The 19,781-nt window shown below is 38.6% G+C and overlaps 1 protein-coding gene across 1 annotated transcript in view; it reads right to left on the bottom strand.

The window, feature by feature from the left end:
• LOC126185554 (U3 small nucleolar RNA-associated protein 18 homolog) overlaps nt 1-19,781 on the bottom strand; it is a 91,071-nt gene that overhangs the window by 58,368 nt on the left and 12,922 nt on the right. The window contains exon 2 of the mRNA XM_049928138.1: nt 10,395-10,556. Within this exon, the coding sequence (XP_049784095.1) occupies nt 10,395-10,546 (152 nt within the window). The 5' untranslated portion in view covers nt 10,547-10,556. The remainder of the gene's footprint in view (nt 1-10,394; nt 10,557-19,781) is intronic.

Below are 19,781 nucleotides of genomic sequence, written 5' to 3'. Positions count from 1 at the left end.
CACTAGTTGATAGCTGATCGCTGGAGAGACAACATCATTATCACAGGTAATCTGTGAAAACCAGTTATAGATGTTCGCCACTGATACACTGAGCAAACGGATGGTGCTAACCCACTTAGCTTGAGCTAAGGCCTGAAGATGGTGCACAGAAGGACTGAAACTGGTAGCCATATAGTAAATGATGACATAAGGGTGGCTGTAGGTGTCCCATTTTATTATATAACTCAACTTTTGTTCCTATTTCTTCAACATTTGTTTCGTGTCCAGAATGTTCTAAATGGTATGGATCCATTGCTTATATCAATAATTTCCTTTGGATCATGTTGTGATGCTATAGCTTCTGGTCTAGGACACTTTTCACAGTGATGTGGCACATATTCTTGAAATTCCACACTGCAAACTGCCGCACTGAGAAGCTTGAGTGATTACCTCACATTGTTAGACGAACAAAAACTATCCTTATTACTGCCCTTTAATTTTTTATGAAAAGTATTTTTTAAGATATGTGGAATTCACAGGATGTTAAAGAAAAACAAAAGACTACTTTTTTGCAGTTTTTCGAGTTTTTCTGATTCAAGCTCATTTTCTGTTTATCGAAACATCTGATTTTACTTTCCCCATGCTCTAGAAAACAAATGCAAAACACAATAAAAATATCTCACATTTAATGTGAGTACCAGCACAATATGGCCACATTTTCACCACACCATAACCTCGTCTTTTTTTTATAGCCTTATATGGTCACATTGCTAAACCAAATCTTGTTCTTAGGTGATTTAGAACATGGTCTTTCTAACGAAAAGGGTTTTAAAAAGTCTGTAATAATAATAATAATAATAATAATAATAATATGCTCTCAACGTAAACTATGGAAAGCAGTATGAGAATGAAACTTTATATTCTAAGAGCTTATGTTGATATGTTATTGCAGTTAAAGTTTCAGGTTTACCCCAAAATTATTTATGGAGATATAAAAAGCTTAATTTCACGTTTTTTCTTTAAGATACCATTTTTTGGTTGACTGTTTCAAATTATCTGTATGAAAATTGCTCATGAAACCTTTTTCATTGTTTATGAAGAGAGAGCAAAACATTCTACAAAATGGCCTAGTTCTGTTTCTTTCAAGAAAATATTCCTAGAGATATTATGTCTCAAAGCTGCACTACGAGGCCAAACAAATGACTGTATCTCTGCAAGTATTAAACTGATGAAAGTAGAACTTTATCAATGTTCATTGCAAACATGTGTCAACATTCACATAAAATTTCATCAAAACCTGCGATGGTCACTTGTCCGAAATTAGACCACTTGGTTTGGAGTGGCCTAACTACTTTTTTAGGAATTTATAGCTCATCAAGAAACTTAGGAGGAGGAGGAGGAGGAGGAGGAGGAGGAGGAGGAGGAGGAGTATCCAGAATGCATTTTATTTCTTGCCAAGCTTGTTGTTATCAGAATATGAAATATTTAAATTTTGATGTAATTCAGAAATTCAGAGCACACCTGATCTGTAATCATAATCAGAATTCTGTTCAGATTTTTACTCTTAATTCAATACACAATAATTAAAAAGTCTTGTTCTGAGGAAAACTAGAGCTTTAAAATATATATTTGTGGACCAAGTTCCAAAACAAATATCAGGTTCCAATTACCCATACGTGCGCGTCATTTATGTTGGCGGCTGAGTTTAGGTTTGTTCTGCGCATCTGACGTCGCAAAACACAGTCAGCCAATGAACAGAGAACGACGTTGCCAGATCTCGACTGCAGTGCAGAGCATGGACGAGTGTCTTCATTTTTAGAAACGTTCAGTCATAAATAAAGTAATAGAACAAAAGCAACGTCTTGATAGCAGACTTTCTTTTATAGGAAGTTTGGAAAAAGCATTCTTTATACCAATTGCTTCATATTCTATTAATTAATTAAATCAAACAAGCAATAAGACTCCTAATTCAGGCGATAGCAAGGTAAGGTGTTTGTATCAATCTCACGAACTGCTTTTTCGCAATAAAGAACAGCGGTAATTGTTTACTTCCTATTGTACTTCGACGAAGTGTGAGTAATTCATAGTCATACCAACAGTGTTTGTCAGTTTTTTGCGTGACAGTTATACTCCTCATGGCTTGAAATAGTCAAACGAGGTGCATTAGTGTAATAGTTAAAGTGTTGGGCTTCTACGCGAAAGATTATGAGTTCAAACCTTGTGCGGTGCTTAATATTTTCATTATTTAAAAACAATATCGAAGTGCCTTACTTCACGAATTATATTCGTTTGAATGTAATTTTTTGAAGTTTCTAGTGCTTTGTCTCTTCATTAACCCTTTCGCTGCTGCAGACACGTGCTCCCCGCATCCACGCTGTGCGCGATTTTGTCGTCACAGCACTGCTCGCCTGTGCAGACACATGGTGTTCCCACTGCTTTGACACACTTATCATTCGATTTCACAAAAACTATTTGGCCCAAAAATTTGATTTTTTACACGTCTTCTTGACTGATACCTTCCCCCCATAAATGACTTAATTTTGTTTCAATGATCAACGCAGATATTATGCAGCATTAAATGTAGTAAACCATTGCACGAAATTTTGAAGAGTTTGCAGAGGTAGAAGTCCATAGCGTATACTTTCCATATGATCGATTTTAGTTGCCACAATGTTGAGAATGAAATGTGGGCAAGATACCTAAATTTCATACAAAATTTACTGTATAACAATATCTCATTTAATTTAAGTACGGCGTAGGTGTCATATGTAATATTGAGAAATATTCAGTCTTTCGCGACTGTAATAAAAGTATTATTTACACCGGATGCGTTTGGCTTTATTTTAAAGCACTTCAATCAATGAAAAGTATGGCACATACACAGTGGTACTCATGTTCTCTTTTTTGTTTTTGTTCCACAGTCGCAGTTTTACCAATGGTACTGAAATATATTCCTCTTCTGCAACTTTAACAAGCGACTTATTTAGACCAGACGCGTTTCTCTCTTTTGAAGCATCTTCAGTGGGCAGTATTTTGTCTCCTCCATTGCCAAGTCACCTTTCGTAGTTTTGTGTTGCGGTAACACAATATTCAACGTTTGTGTTGGCTGATCAGTGTTTTAGCAAATAAATGATGTCTGTGTGTGCCACACACAAAAATTATATTTGACATAGCTCAGAGCACTTCACTGATAGACGGTATATTTAAGTCCTAATGTTTTTGTAAGTCCACAGTTTTGTTTAATGTATTTTGTCTACTTCCTCTTGATTGATTGAAGTGCTTTAAAATAGAGCCAAACGTGCTCAGTGTAAATAAAACTTTTGTTACAGTCGCGACAGACGGAATATTTCTCAATATTACATATGACACCTATGTGGTACTTAAATGAGATATTGTTATACAGTAAATTTTATATGAAATTTAGGTATCTTGTCCACATTTCATTCTCAACATTGTGGCAACTAAAATCGACCATACGGAAAGTATACTCTATGGACTTTTACCTCTGCAAACTCTAAGCAGTCGGAACACGATGTGTCTGCACTGCTCGTGCAGGGAGCAAGTCTTTGTAGCAGCGAAAGGGTTAATGCGGCCGTGGTGGCTTTACTTCATGAACTGCGCGCTCCCCCCTAAACGTAAGCTTGCGAACTATGCTATACTATGGCGCTGCTTCTATTGGGGCATGCGTCGTGTGCAACTGTCAACGCAGCAATCTCCCGCGTCTGGGCGGGCATGCGCGAGCCGCCAAGATAAAAGAATTGAACTATAGTAAATGCAGAGACCAAGAAATGCTATTTCCGTAAATAATGCTCACTACATAAATACAGAATTTGTTCATGAAAATAATCAACATCTGATCTGTTTTTATCATAAATATTGTTCTCTATTTATAATCTGCGTAAATAGGCTAAAATGTAATTATCAATTGGTACTGTCAGCCAGCCATATTGGAAGCCAAGACACCAACTTGCACTCAGTTTTATGACACTATATTGGGCAGACATGCTTTTGAAGTATTCGTTGATGCTCAAGTATTGTGCAATTATGGCGCCAGATGTGAAATGCATCACATTAACTAACGTAATCTCAAGGGACTAGTGGACTAAATGAGCTTATAAAATGAATTATATTGCCACAGTTTTTATTTCAAATAGACTTAGGCCTATTATACAGAACGGAATGGAAATAAAAATGATCATCGGACACTCAACAACGCAGGTTCAGTATTGAGAAGATTGGCATAACTCAAGTAAAGCAGTCCTTGAAAAATCTGGCATTTCTACCAGTTACAGATTTTATTATGCTAAATTCACATAACATGATTGCACTTACAGATTCTAGTCAAGACTTCCGAGTAACATTTCACTATGGAGCAGAAAAAACAGGGCGAAGCTTGCAGTATCTTGCTTCGCTTTGTTGTATGCAAATGTCAGATGGTCAGTACTGTGTCTCAATCCCTTTATTCAACATCAGCGCACACCGGAGGGGGCGTATCTCCCAATGTCTTATATGATACTAGTTTCGAGAGGGTAAGATTTCCAAGATCAGAAATCACTACACAGCCTGCTCTTGCTTAAAAACAATGTCTTCTACAAGTAACCTTGCAATTTCCAGAGCTTTGGTAGTTGGCACAGCTTTGGTACCGCCAAAGCAGGTAAAGCAGTTTGTCAACTTTGAGAACCTTCCCAAGAAGTCGATTGCAATTTGGTGGAATGACACAAGGTGGATATGGTACTAGATGCCACATAGGTAATTATGACATATGCTTCCTATGCTGGTATTCCTTACAGTGGCTCACATACTGTCTAACTGATCAGTAGAGATCTGGCCAATTCTGGCCAAATTCTGTCCAGCTCCACAAATCCCAGGTAACCAGACATTGGAGCATCATGGAAAAAACTTCAGGATAGCTGGACGTAGATGAGGTGGGGGGACACAAAACCATTTCCACCACACTTGACCATAGTTCCCCTCATATGGTATGTGTAAATAATGTAATGAGAGTGATTTTTTTTCCCCACCAGTATGATTCCAATAACATTATAATTCAACATTTTCCCCTTCAAAGTACTTGGCTTGAGAAGTCACATGGCACTGGAGACTTTTCTTCCACTACTCATAACAATTCTGGAACTCCGATCCTGAAATAACCTCGAGCTGGTCAGTTACAGCCATTTGAATGTAGTCCAGAGCCCCAAAGCAACATCTCGGAAATGCATGTTCAATCTCAGAAAGAGAAAAATGGCACAAGGACAGAATACGAAGGCTGAGGAGCCATAGGAATGCTTTTACTGGCCAAAAAATGGTTTACTGATATCACTGTGCGACAAGCAGCATCATAGTGACACTACATCCACTTCTTTTTGACGATTGGTTTCTAATGAAGAGAAGCAGGACACAAATTCAACTCTGCACCAGCCTTCCAACTGTCAAATGAAGATCTGCATGAACATGATCCCGGACTTGGTTGATATTTGCATCACTACCGAGACTGAAAGCCTTCCACTGTGGGGTTCATCTTCATCTGCAAATGCCTTAAACCACCGAAATACCTAGGTCCTCGACAAAACACTATCTTTGTAGGCCCACTGAAATTTTGTGACCATTTTTGTTGCACTGCGTTCAAATCCAAAGCAAAATATAATTGAACACTGTTGTTTGAAATTCACATCACTCATTGCCGGAACACACAAGCAAAGCCTTCTTCACCAAAAATTTGCTACACACAACCAGTATGCCACTACACTAGCCAATCCAATGCACACTGATGGCATCTCACATGTCCACCTGACTCCCCTCCAAGTCCAGCTTCAGCAGCATTGCCAGAACAAACATTATGCTATCAGCTTCATTACTTTATTTACAAACCTCATACAATGTCTAGTTTATTAATCGAAATGCTTCTTTTGGCAATTCCTACTCCTTCAAGGCTTCTATGGTTTTCAGCAATGCTGTATTTTCCCTCTGTTCAGCAGCAATATCAGTTAATGCAGTAAGGGCTGAGATTTCATCCACAATGCTGTGTTTTGCCAAACTAGTCCTTGAAAGGTAGTCTGTGTTCTTGTGTTTGCATTCACTTTTGTGTACCGCGGTGACATTCTACTCATGAAGACTCAGTGCTCAGCTCAACAGTCAACCTGATGGATCCTTCAGGCTTGTCACCTAGCATAGAGTATGGTTGTACAAATAAAGCTGGAACTTAGAACTTACGGATGGTCCAAGCAACTGCAAGGCACAAATTCTTGGTTGTAGTGTAATTCATCGCTAACTTGGAGAGTACTCTAAAAGCTTAAGCTATCACTTTTTCAGCACCTGCATGAATTTGTACTAGAACTGCACATATCCCATATTCAATAAGATTGGTGTGAAGTTCACTCTCAGCATTCTTATCATACAAGGCTTGAAGCTGAGATTTTGGTACTTCCTTAAGGACAAGAAAAGATCTTTCTTGCACATTGTTCCAAGGAAATTGGCAGCTCCCTGAAGTTCTTGTATGGGATGTGCCCTGGCACAGAACTGCTTCATGAATCACCAATATTATGAGTACATTCTGAAAAATCTTCTCACATCATGACTGTGCTGAGGGGTTGAAAATCTGTGATTTCTTTTTTACCTCTGGATAGAGATCTCCATCGAAATTCACTAGATCCCTATTATTTATATTTCCTGAGTGGCGAAGACCCACTATTTTGGATTCATGCGGAGACTTTCAGCCTTGAACAACCTTTAACACGTTTGTCAGGAGGTCTAATTGTTCTGAACTTGTCTTAAAAATAACAACGTCATCATCTGGATAGGAAAGATACGCCGTCCATTTAAAGTTCAAATCAGTTTGTCCCTAGAATGCCCGTGTCATCCTTCTGTTTGACAAGGACCACAGGAGAGGACCAAGAGCTCTGTGGAGGTTCAATGATATTATCTTTCAGCATCTTCTCCACTTCCTCTCCAATTACCTGCAGTCCAGCTGGCAACACCCTATATGAGAGCTGGCTGATTGGTGGATCGTCCCCAGTGCTGATATGGTGTCTTACCATGAGCTGTTTGATCTGTCTTCTCTCCACTCCGAATTTGAAAGCAATAAAAATTAGCACAGAACAGCTAATGCTCATAGATGTTGTTCCTCAGTCAGGCCAGATCCTATGGGCAGTTCAATAGTAACTTTTTCCAATGCATTTCCTTTAATGTAACAAAAAACAAGTCAACGGCAATGGCACTAAACTGTCTTTTTTGGACTGGTTTGATTGCTAGTGTACCCGTTCCTTTAGAGACAAGTTGTGTAAACTTGTAATGATAAGTAATTCAAAGTTGCCCTTGACCACCTGCAATGCTTACGATCACTACTGGTACATATATTTCATTTGAAAGTCCGAGTAGCTTTTTGCAGTCGAGAAAAGCATCACTATTTAGCTGAACATCTACACTGACTATTGGGTCTTTTCTCATTCGTTATCAGAGGACAGCAACATATGCAGCAGTAAACTACTGCCCAGGGCGATTTTTGTTATGTGTGCTTGTTGGGACAGCTTTGTAAATCTGGTGCCCTGATCTTCCACAGTCTGTGACTGCTTGTGACACCTGCATGAAGTTCCATCTAAAAATAACATTATGGATACATTCTGCTAACACTACAAATTCAAAGGGCTATGTTCTGTCCTGTTATTGTTAGTTATTTTAGCAATACATGCTCCTGTAATAGTGCAGGGAATAATCAAATGAAAACAATCATTTCAATCAGTTGCTGGATAACAATCAATTCAATCAGTTGTTGGATAACAATAGACTCATTTGGTTGTAACTTTATATATTGCTTCATTCGTTCTTTTCAGTGAAATCAGTCTACAGGAGCAACCAAATGGAAACAAACAAATCAGGCAGTTGTAGCTTTATGTGCACCGTTGTATTATTATACATTCATTTCTTTTGAGTCAAACCAGTAACTGGGAGCAACTGAATGAAAATAGTTGACACAATCCTGTGGTGTTTAGTGTTCTGACTGAGTTATTCATTCCTCCTTTCTTTCTTTCTTTTCAAGTGAAACCAACCAGTCTTTTTAATTGTATCTGAGTGTCCCACAGACTCCACATCACTGTCCTGCTGCTATCAGGGCCAGGGTAGCAGCCGAGCGAGGAGCTGGCCAGCCACCACTAGTGCAGGTCCTAGTAGTGCTGCACTCGTTGGACCTGTACTCGCACCAGCCACCGCTGGCTACACCCTTGGCCCTACCAGTAACAGGAGAAGGCTATAAGTGGCAGTACCACCTTGTGCCTGCCCCCAATGACCCCCATGGATAATTGCAAAAAAGTATGGAAGTGAAATCACTCAAACCCAAAGACTGAGTGCAAACATTTATATAACCGAAACATAATTGTCTCAGTCGGTTCTCTTGCATTGAATGAAACCACTCAAGCATGGTGAGTGAAAACTTTCATATAACAGCCACTGCCGAAGGAAAGTTGTTTTAATCAGTTGTCTCACATTGAGTGAAGCCACTTAAACCCAGTGAGTGAGTGAAAACATTCATATAGCTGACACAGCTGCAGAGACCAGTTTCATTTGGTTGTTTCATTCATTGGAAAAAAACCAACTGAAGGAAAAAAAAGTACTCTGAATAGTTGGTTGTCGAAAACAGTCGGTTGTCCCATCACAACCAGTCAGGTGGGCATATTTCCCATTCACATCCTTCAGCACAATGATTTTTTTATCACAGAACATAGTTTATTTAGCTAGTGATTTTCGAGTAAAAACGTAGATCTGGCCACACTTTTCATTTCTGTTGCTGTGAATTAGATTATGGAATACCTCTACGTTCAACTTGCAAACCTTGTCCACTGAATGCAAATTTTGCATGAAAGTTAAATGGTCATAGTCATTGCATTTGCCAATAATTGGGTACAGTAACATTGCACTGTAGATTGTAGGCAAAAGGTGTAAAATGTCTTTATCGCCTGGATGGATACCGAGTAGTGTCGGGTAGCTGGTGGCTGCCAGCTAGCGTCTGCTCCCTCCAGAGGAAACACTTGCACAAAAATTGTTCTCATTTGGACAGACAGCCATAAGCTCTTTTGTGGAAATATTTCTGGTAGTTTTGCAGTAATTGGCAAGTTAGACAATGATGTCAATTATCTCTCAGCTTCTATCTGACTAATACTTATAGCAAAAAGATGAAATGCAGTTAAAAAATTAAGGAAAGAGTGGGTTCAAACTCTCAGCCTCTTGTTTACAGAGTGTGCTGTTAATCATTAGACAACAAGCAACTTCAGCACCAAAACAGCTCGAATGGAAGTCAACAGTTTCTGTACAGACTTTAGCTTCCTACTGTGTTGCCAGTTCATGCAAATGGCTGGTCTCAGGATTCTGAGGGGCAGACAGTTTTGTTGGTACCTTAAGTGAACAATTCGGACTTGGCTCAGGAGCATCTGAAGAAGACAGCAAGTCATGGCATCGAAATATCGTGCGAAAATGACACGAACAACCAGCGTAATAGACCCAATTATGCAACGTGTCAATTCAGACTTAGTCTCTATGGCCGCAGGACCACCACTTTATGCCACAGACTGTATGTACAACCACACAGCTTGTCTCACCAGTCTAGGCAATAACTTTTAAGATCCAAAGGTGGGGCGATATTTCTACATCTGTGCTATCTATGCGCCCTGAAACACACTGGGAGAATACCAACTTCAGGAAATGGTGGTTTCTGTACTCAATATCTATGAGGTGGTTCGGAAGGTATAGGTCCTCATTGGTTATTACTATACTGAATTGGACAAGATTTGCTGCAATGTGGCTGGTCTATCACTGATACAACAGACAAAGGTTGATTGTGATCCTGTTACCAACAAATAGTAGCCCAAAGCAGGTGACTATGGCGGTGACACGTATTCAAAGCCTTGACATGCTGGATTCTAAAAGCGCCTGCACAACTTCGGAGATGAAGTTTCCCACACATTTGGCATCTGTGATTTGGCCACAATGAAATGCGTTGATATTGGGCACCATGTTAACTTGATCACAATATGCAAATAGCAAGAAGGTTTCTTTCCCACAGAGATACCTTTAATTCAAATGCTCGTGAGTTCAAATGTTAGTGACGCTCTGTTCCAAGAAATGTAAATCTATGCATATTGCTGCAAGCCTACTAGATACTATGTTAACACAAAAACCAACTTATTTTGTATATAGATATTGGCATTCAAAATTATTTTACTGTTAGATTATAGGTCAGATGGCACCCCTCCCCCCCTCCTCCACATTGTCAAAATAAATGATTTTCTCTCAACAGAAGAAACTCCAGTAAACTCAAGTGAAAAATAAATATATTTAATAACATTTCTGGAGACAATGAAAGCACTTTACACAGGAAAAAGAGTAACAATGATTATTTCACTTTTACTTAATTTGATAAAATAACCAACCTTCGTTCTTCTTCTTTCAGTGACTGTAAGGGTATCACATTTTCTGAATGTTTCTTTTCTCTTCTCACTTTCCTTTCACGCCTGTTCTCACCATCATCCTCATGCTTCCGCTTTTTTGGATGTGTTCTAATTCTTGGAGAATTTCGCAACATTGTTATTCCCCTAAAACAAAAGATGGTGCTGTCTTAATTATGTACAATGAAACAGACATGCATATTTACACTACACGACAAGCATAAATTGTGTCAGGAGGTGTTGGTTTTCCTTCCTGTCTCATAAAACAAACAGTGAGAAGTCAAGGTTTGTTCAGTGTCTTACATCTATACGTCAAACTCAAAAATATTATCAAAACATAAGTAAATCACCCGTGGAAGGTTTCCTTTCTGAAGTTACAAAGTCATTTCAATTACAAATTGCAGTATCACTGAGGGTTCTAACTACATACATTCCACAGAAAGTACACTGTTCATATGGTGATTCTTTATCCCACTTGGATCAAAATTTTCATTCATTTACTGAATAGTGTCAGGACTAAAACCACAGAATAGATACTATTGTGCAGAAGCTCCCTTTCGCTAATCCAACAGAATGTAGGAACTTGTCTTGATGTCCAGCCAAGAACAAAATGGGAGAGATACTGAGTACAACACTTTAATAGTTGCTCAAAGGCCCAAACTATCTGTAACATTATGATTTACACCACAACTGTAATGTACTCAACACTGTAACCACCCTACCATCTAAAATTATAATAAAGCATATTTGAACATTCTTTTTCCTCTGAATAGATATATCAGCCTGTTGAAGATTGTCCCTTACTATGTATATTTGCAACAATTACACATTAGAAAGCAAATAGAACTGCTCAGTAAACTAGTGACATACAGGATTACAATGTGCAAAACAGACAATTATTATCTACACAAGAAGTGGCATAAATTAACCCTTAAAGATCCCGTGTCAGGCACATTTTATACAACAAATTGCCCCTCAGAATCAAATGCATTGAAAACACATCTGTATTTATAAATAAATTCTGAGGGTATTTAGTCTCTTCCTCTCTATATAGCCTTTCCAAGTCATCTTGTATCCTCCTACAGTCACTCAACGATGACACCTTCCCGTACACCACAGCATCATCAGCAAACAGCCACACATTGCTATCCACCCTATCCAAAAGATCATTTATATAGATAGAAAACAACAGCGGACCTACCACACTTACCTGGGACACTCCAGATAATACCCACACCTCCGATGAACACTTACCATCGAGGACAATGTACTGGGTTCTATTACTTAAGAAGTCTTCGAGCCACTTACGTATTTGGGAACCAATCCCATATGCTCGTACCTTAGTTAGGAGTCTGCAGTGGGGCACCGAGTCAAATGCTTTCCGGAAGTCAAGGAATATGGCATCCGTCTGATACCCTTCATCCATGGTTCGCAAGATTTCATGTGAAAAAAAAAAAAGCGAGTTGCGTTTCACAGGAGCGGTGCTTTCTAAAGCCGTGCTGAGGCGTGGACAGCAACTTCTCTGTCTGAAGGAAATTCATTATATTCTAACTGAGAATATGTTCGGGAATCCTGCAACGAACCGATGTTAAGGATATTGGTCTGTAATTTTGAGGATACGTCATTCTATCCTTCTTATATACAGGCGTCACCTGCGCTTTTTTCCATTCGCTCAGAACTTTACATTGGGCAAGAGATTCGCGATAAATGTAAGCTAAGTAAGGAGCCAATGCAGTAGAGTACTCTCTGTAAAACCTAATTGGAATCCCATCAGGACCTGGCGATTTATTTATTTTCAACCCATTCAGCTGCTTCACAACCCCAGGGATGTCTATCACTATGTCCTCCATACGGGAATCTGTACGGGACTCAAACGGCGGTACGTTTGTACAATCCTCCTGCATGAAAGATTTTTCAATGCTAAATTGAAAATTTCAGCTTTCGTTTTGCTGTATTCCGTTGCCAGGCCAGACTGATCAGTGAGTGACTGGATGGAAGCCTTCGACCCGCTTACCGATTTTACGTGAGACCAGAATTTCCTTGGGTTTTCAGCAAGATCTTTTGCTAAGGTATGACGGTGGTAGTGGTTGTATGCTTCACGCATCGCTCTTTTTACACCAGCACGAATCTCTACTAACTTTTGCCTGTCCTCATTCTCCCGATCTTTCTTGTACCACAAGTGCAATTGTCTTTGCTTCCTGAGCATTCTCCGAACTGCGCTGTTAAACCACGCTGGGTCTTTTCCATCCGTAACCCCCTTTTTCGGCACATACTTCTCTAATGCGTGATTTACAATGTGTTTAAAATTTGCCCATAATTCTTCCACGTCCATCGTACCAGAAGCAAATGAAGTCGGTTCATTTACTAAGTGAGATGCTAACAACTGCTTATCTGCTCTTCCTAGTAAGAATACTCTCCTAGCCTTCTTGACCGACTTTTTAACTTTCGTAACCATAGTCATAATGACAACATCATGATCACTAATCCCTGTCTCAGCATTGACACTGTCGATGAGATCTGTTCTGTTCGAGGCTACCAGATCGAAAATATTTCCATTCCGCGTTGGCTGTCGATTTAGCTGCTCAAGACAGTTTTCGGATAATGTGTTCAAAAGTAATTCACACGATGGCTTGTCTGTACCACCTGTAATGAATCCATAGACATCCCAGTCTATGATCCGGGTACTTCTGCGATACAGAGTGTAAACTCCCTTTGAATGATTCTAGAACTGTCATGGTGGAACCTGGTGGCCGGTAATGCCATTGCTAACGTAATGAGAACCCCGAAAGGAACTAAGCCAGAGATAAAACCTGATACACCAGGTAAAGCTTTTCTCATGTACTTCGATGATAACATCCTGGATAACATTTTGATGCGTACCAATCAAAAGCTTGGAAATCTTAGGGAATCATCTGAAGATATTTTCATAAAAAATTAGAAAGCATTTGAAAGGGAAGAAATGGTGTCAGCAATTGGAATTCTATTGAACTGTGGAGTCCATAGACAGAACAAGGACAGTTTACATGATACGAGGGCTATCCACAAAGTACATTACGTTTTTGAATTAAAAATAAATAAAGTATTGGAAATTTTTTTTATTATATACAGATGAAAGCCACACTTAAATACTACTTCTCTACATAGTTGCCATTTAAATTGAGGCACTTATCGTAGTGATGGACAAGCTTGGAAATCCCTTCATCGTAAAATTCGGTCGCCTGCACCTTCAACCATGTGGTTACCTCTTCTTGAAGCTGTGCATCGTCATCAAAACGGTGCATAGCCAACCACTTCATCATTGCTGGGAATCAGTGGAAGTCGCTCTGTGCCAGGTTGGGACTGTACGGCGGATGAAGAAACAACTCCCACTTAAAAGATTCGAGAACTTCATGAGTGGCATTTGCCGTGTGGGCCCGGGCGTTGTCGTGAATCAGCAAGATCTTTGAGCCCAACTTTCCCCTGCACTTGTTTTGTATTGCTCTTCTGAGGTTGTGCAGAGTTTGGCAATACCTTTGAGAGTTTATTGCAGTGCCTCTTTCCAGGAAATCCACAAAAATCACACCTTTTCTGTCCCAAAAGACAGTCGCCATCACCTTCCTTGCCGACATTGTCTGCAAGCATTTCTTGGGTTTTTGGGGGGAATTTGTGTGCCCCCACTGCATTGACTGCAATTTTGTCTCGCAGTTCACAAGCTTAACCCATGTTTCGTCACCAGTAACGATGCGATCAAGTAATGAGTCGCCATCTTTCTCGTAAGCGTCCAAAAACGTTAACGCTGCAGCCATTCGCTGATTTTTGTGAATCTCTGTCAATATTTTTGGTATCCATCTTGCACAAAACTTGTGGTAACCAAGCTTTTCGGTAATGATTTCGTGCAACAAACTTCGTGAAATTTGTGGAAAACTCATAGAGAGTTCCGTTATTGTGAAATTACGGTTTTCACGGACCACGGCACCGACTTTTTCGGCAAGTTCGGCAGTCACTATGCTAGGTCTTCCACTTCGCTCTTCGTCGTGAACGTTAGTTCGGCCATTTTTAAATTTTATGACCCATTGACGCACTCCACCTTCAGTGATTATGGTGTCCCCATACACTTCACAAAGCTGCCAATAGATTTCTATCGGTGTACAGTTTTTTGCAGTCAGAAACCTTATTACAGCACGCACTTCACACTTCGCGGCATTTTCAATTAATGCTGACATTTCAAACTGTCACAGTAACTCAACGGAGTACAGCACGAACCTCTCACTAGCACGGCAGGATGCCGACTGAGCAGTGGAATGCCATGACACCAAGATGGCCGCGCTAACCCCGCCCCTAACGGACACAAACGAAAATGTAATGTACTTTGTGGATAGCCCTCGTATATTTAGTAAACAAAACTTTCCGATGTACCGAGCTTCATTTTTGGAGTATAGACTGAGGCTCTTACTGAAGTGCTTGCGTTTTGATGATGCTCTAACTCGAGTAGCTAGAGAACAGACCGACAAATTTGCTCCTATCAGGGATATACGAAACATGATACTAAATTTCCTGAGTTTTATAATCCTAATGAGTCAGTCACAGTGGATGAAGAACTTGTGACCTTCCACGGGCGATGCCCATTCAGGCTATATATTCTAACAAAACCAGGAAAATATGGAATAGACGTGAACCTGTTATGTGATTCAGATACGAAATACTGCTTCATTGGGGATCCCTACGCTGGAAAGCACGCTAATGAGATGAACCATAACAGTGGTCCTAAAATAGTTAGAAGATTGATTGAAATGTCTGACTTGAAACAATCTGGATGAAATGTTACCATAGACAGAAAGTTCACTACCGTTCCACTCGCATATGATCTTTTGAAAGAGAAAATAACTACAGTTGGTACTATTCAAAGTGACGTTTCTCTAAACAAAGCTACACTGGGAACAGTCCGATTTGCCTTTAGTGATGATGCCACTTTAGTCAGTTACGTGCCTAAGAAAAGAAAGGTTGTTACAGTATTGTCAACCCAACATCATGATATGAATGTGACGGAAGAGAAGCTAGACATAACCCTATTCTACAATTGTACAAAGTCAGGAGTGGATACATTCGATAAGTGTGTAAGAACGTACAGCTGCCGTCGAGCAACGCGTTGATGGCCAATGGCGGTGTTTTTCAACTTGAATGACATTGCAGCATACAATTCATATGTTGTGACATTGCAGCATACAATTCATATGTTGTATTTCAAGATACATACAAGGAATGGACAAAGAATTACCTGACAAAGAGTTCTGGAAGAAAGAAGTACTTGAAAGATCTTGCTCGTGAACTTTGTGACCTCAACATGAAAAGACGTGCTCAAAATGCTGTAGGTCTACACTCAAAATACACTACAGCATTATCAACTTTTGGGTATGAGTGTAATCAAACTCAAGGTACTGTGAGCAGAGGAAACAATGTTACGGAGCCGCAACAGAAAGTAACACGTGCACCTGTGCATAATCTGCCAAAAAAATGACGCTGTTACTTATGCGCCAGAATCAAAGATCGTAAGTACAGGAAGGCTTGCACTTCTTGCAGGAAGTATATCTGCTCTGCACACACCAAGAAAGAAGAAGTAGTTCATATTGTAAAGTATTGTGAAATTAATATAAATAAATGTAAAAAAACTATTTATTTTTTACTAAAAATGTCCCAGAAACCCTTTCCCAGTAATAATAATCAACATTTCTAATCTGCCAAAATTATGGAAATACATAAATAATGTGATTTATCCTAGATAGAGAATGTGTGATGGTTGTGGGGTCAGTCACTGACCCCTCCCATTGGCGCTGGCCAGTGCAACATACAGCATTGGTATGCAACTGTTAATGAAGTAGTTATCAAATGTAGAAGCATTCACAAAAGTTTGAAGCTCTTCACAGTGTAACTGGGTTCACACAATACTTAGTACTAAATGTTGACTCAAAACGAAAATCGATAGTGATGAGATTTTTGGGAAAAATCACAGTGTTCACTGAGAAGACATGCTGCATGGGGCCAGAAGGAGGCATATTTATAATAGTAAAGAAGAATCCTTCATAAATTGTACTACACGCTGAGTTTTGATGAAAAATTGTTTAGACAAGGTCATTATCAAGGATAGGTAGAAAGTTATAGCTTGATCTGCTTACTCACCACTAGCATAAGTTGCAGAAGTAACTGAAAAATTTAGAGGACACTGCATTTCACTAGTATTTATGACCCTTAATAAAGCCATAATAGTAGGAGAATCTTTCCCGCATCTCCTAAAACAGTGAATAATTTCAATTTTATAAATCTGGGATTAGAGGAAACTCCACCTCAACCTGTTCTAAAAGCCCTCTCAAAATTACCTACAACCGATAATACAGAAAACTACCCATGATAAAAATATATATTTGTCAGCAAAACCTATATCCAAGCTCTTCAAGGATGCCAATATACACACGGAGATCAGAGACATTCATGTAACTGTAACAACCATGACCACCACAATACAAAATGCTACAAAAACAAGCAAATGTGGCTTAATTTCAGCAGAATAGTTAAGCAAGGTCCAAAAAATATAATCAAAGATGGGACTATACAAAAAAGTTAAGGAATTACACCACCTACAAAATCGGTAAAAGTACAAATCCACAGATAAGTAGACTTTTTTTAAAACATTCAATGTATGAAGTCTTCAGTAGCAAAACTGTATTGCAGAACACCTCTGAAAATCCTTGTTTCACAAAGCCTCTCTGAAAATCCTAAGAACATAATTTTGATATTATTAATGGATTAAATATTAGTTGGCTAGAATCTTGCAGACATATTCTATAAACTCACGTCTCACAGAAAGTGTTTGCCATAATCCCCTCAAACACTCGGATGTGAGACCAATATTTAAGAAAGGTAACTATGGATCAATTTCACTAGTCCCAGCATTAGCCAAAGTCTTTGAAAGCATCATGCATCATCAAATGTATGAATACCTACTATTCAATAAGACATTAAGTTTCTCACAAAAAATGAAGGAAGATTACAGTTTAATGAACCTCTGACGTCGAGGTCATTAGAACTGTAGCACAAGCTTGCATTACAAAAGGATGGGGAAGGTAGCTCGCAATGCCCTCTGCATGGACCAGTTTTGGGGACTCGCAGAAAACTTAAATCTGGATAGCCACATAGGGATTCAAACAAACATCCTCCGGTATGGAAGTCCAGTGTGCCAACTACCATGCCACCTTGGTCGGTAAGCATTATGTAATTCTTCTTTGGGGAAACTCAGCTGGGTAAAAAGATGTATTCCTCTGATAGAAGAAAGCCATTAGATGTATTTTTGGTTTGAGCAAATTAACTTCTTGCAGACAGTGCTTTATTGAGCACAGAAACTTACAATCCACGGTCTATACATACTCAAAGCACTTATGCAAGACAAACAGAATGCCCACATGTATGAAAGCAGGAAATTATGACATTCCTTGGAGGCATTTGAGTAAAGCCCAAAATAATTTTGTACATGCTGGCAAAACATTTTTTCAACACTATATCACATGGCACCAGGGAGTTGCATGAAAATAAATTTAAAATGGTGGCAGAGACATGGCTGAAAGAGAAAGCATTCTATAGTACAAGTGAATTCAGACATAACAACAAAATTTGATGCTTTTATATACAATGAAAAATATGATACTCTTTTGTATAATGAAAAATAATACAATGAAAAATATAATACTCTTTTGTATAATGAAAAATATTACGTTCTTTTGTATAACGAAAAATGAACATTATTGTGAACTCACAAAATTGTGAGTGTGATCTAACAAAATTATAACGTATGACATACAACAAAATTTGTGTGTGTAAACGGTGTAACTAATTATGGATGAGTACAAGATATGCAATGTTTATATAACAGTATCTATATATGTTAACCTTTTGTATAATCATTTGTATAACCATCTGTAGAAATATGTATCTATCTTTTGTATAATTTGTTTAATCAACTGTATAATTATGTAGCAAAAGGCAACACCTTATACAACACAATAGTTGTCTACAGACAAATAAATCCAATTCAATTCAATAGCATATCAGAGTTTGGTTACAGAAAGGAAAGGTCATGTATCCCATAGAACTCTTAGTGAGAGACATTTCATTAACATTCGAGGACCATTTTTCACATAAAGTAACCTTCTGTGATCTGAGTAAAGTGTTCGACTGTGATGACCACTGTTTTGCACTATAAACTTGAGTACTATGGAAATTCTGGAAAAGATTTAAAACCAATGAAATCACACCTCGATAAAAGAAAGCAGGTGGCGAGTTCAGGAAGTCAGCTATCAAACACACTAGAGGTTCAACACAGAGTGCCAGGCAGATCTAAATTAAGACCTCTTCTATTCCTTGCACAAGTAAACGATATACTGGTAAATAACGATGTGAAGATGTGTGTCTATGCAGATGACACTTTTCTGACTGTAAACCATGTATTTGAAGACGCTGTCATCAGTACAAATTTGGTGAAAGAAACTGCATCATCATGGTTTAATGCAAATGGTTGAAAAACGAAATATATTTGCTACAGAGATTGATGTCCTGTGTCACTTCTGCATATGTGGTGACAGCTTACTTTGCTTTTTTTTTTTTTTTTTTCAACCTATTTTAAGGAAGACTATGGTCAAGTATGGTAGGAAGAAAACAAAAAAAAAAAAAGTTCTTGCGATTCAGAAGATGGCAGTCAAAGTAATGGCATGAGTAATCATAAAACTCATTGGAAATCTCTGTTCATAAAATATAAGATTTTGACAGTAATCAATTTTTATATTCTTTATAGTTATAATAGTTATAATTAACCAGATTAGCAAAAACTAATAACAACTATGTGTACATGGCAATCAAATATACAGTATAAAACTGCCTAAGCACATATGCCAATCAAATCATTTACGAAAAAGTTGCACAGTTCTTGTTAGCTAATTCACTTCATTCATTAAAATAATTTTTAGGAATGCCCAAGTTGAGCATAACAATGTAAAAATATAATTCTGTAAAATTAATAAGTGTACTGCCAAAGTCTGTGTGTACTAATGCTGAATGACTAATAAAAAATCTTAATCAGAATCGCATGGACCAAGTACCAAGTAGACACTAGCAAGACAAATGGTCACATTTTTATTTTTGTATTTGAAAGTTCCTTCACAGAGCCTAACTGAGGTACGTTCTCACCATTCAATTGCTGAACCACTACAAAAATTGGTAAAACAGATATCAAAAGCCATAGAACTGAAAAGCCCAGCAGTCTGGCAAAGTGCGTTTCCCACGTTATCTGAGAAGATATCAGTTTCCAGTGATTAGAAAAGGTAAGAGGTCTTATTCAGCTTCAAAAAGATG

This window comes from Schistocerca cancellata, chromosome 1 (assembly GCF_023864275.1).
Source record: "Schistocerca cancellata isolate TAMUIC-IGC-003103 chromosome 1, iqSchCanc2.1, whole genome shotgun sequence".
NCBI classification, from domain to species: Eukaryota; Metazoa; Arthropoda; class Insecta; order Orthoptera; family Acrididae; genus Schistocerca; species Schistocerca cancellata.
Note: the sequence above shows the minus strand (reverse complement) of the source record. Positions and strands in the feature narration are given on the sequence as shown.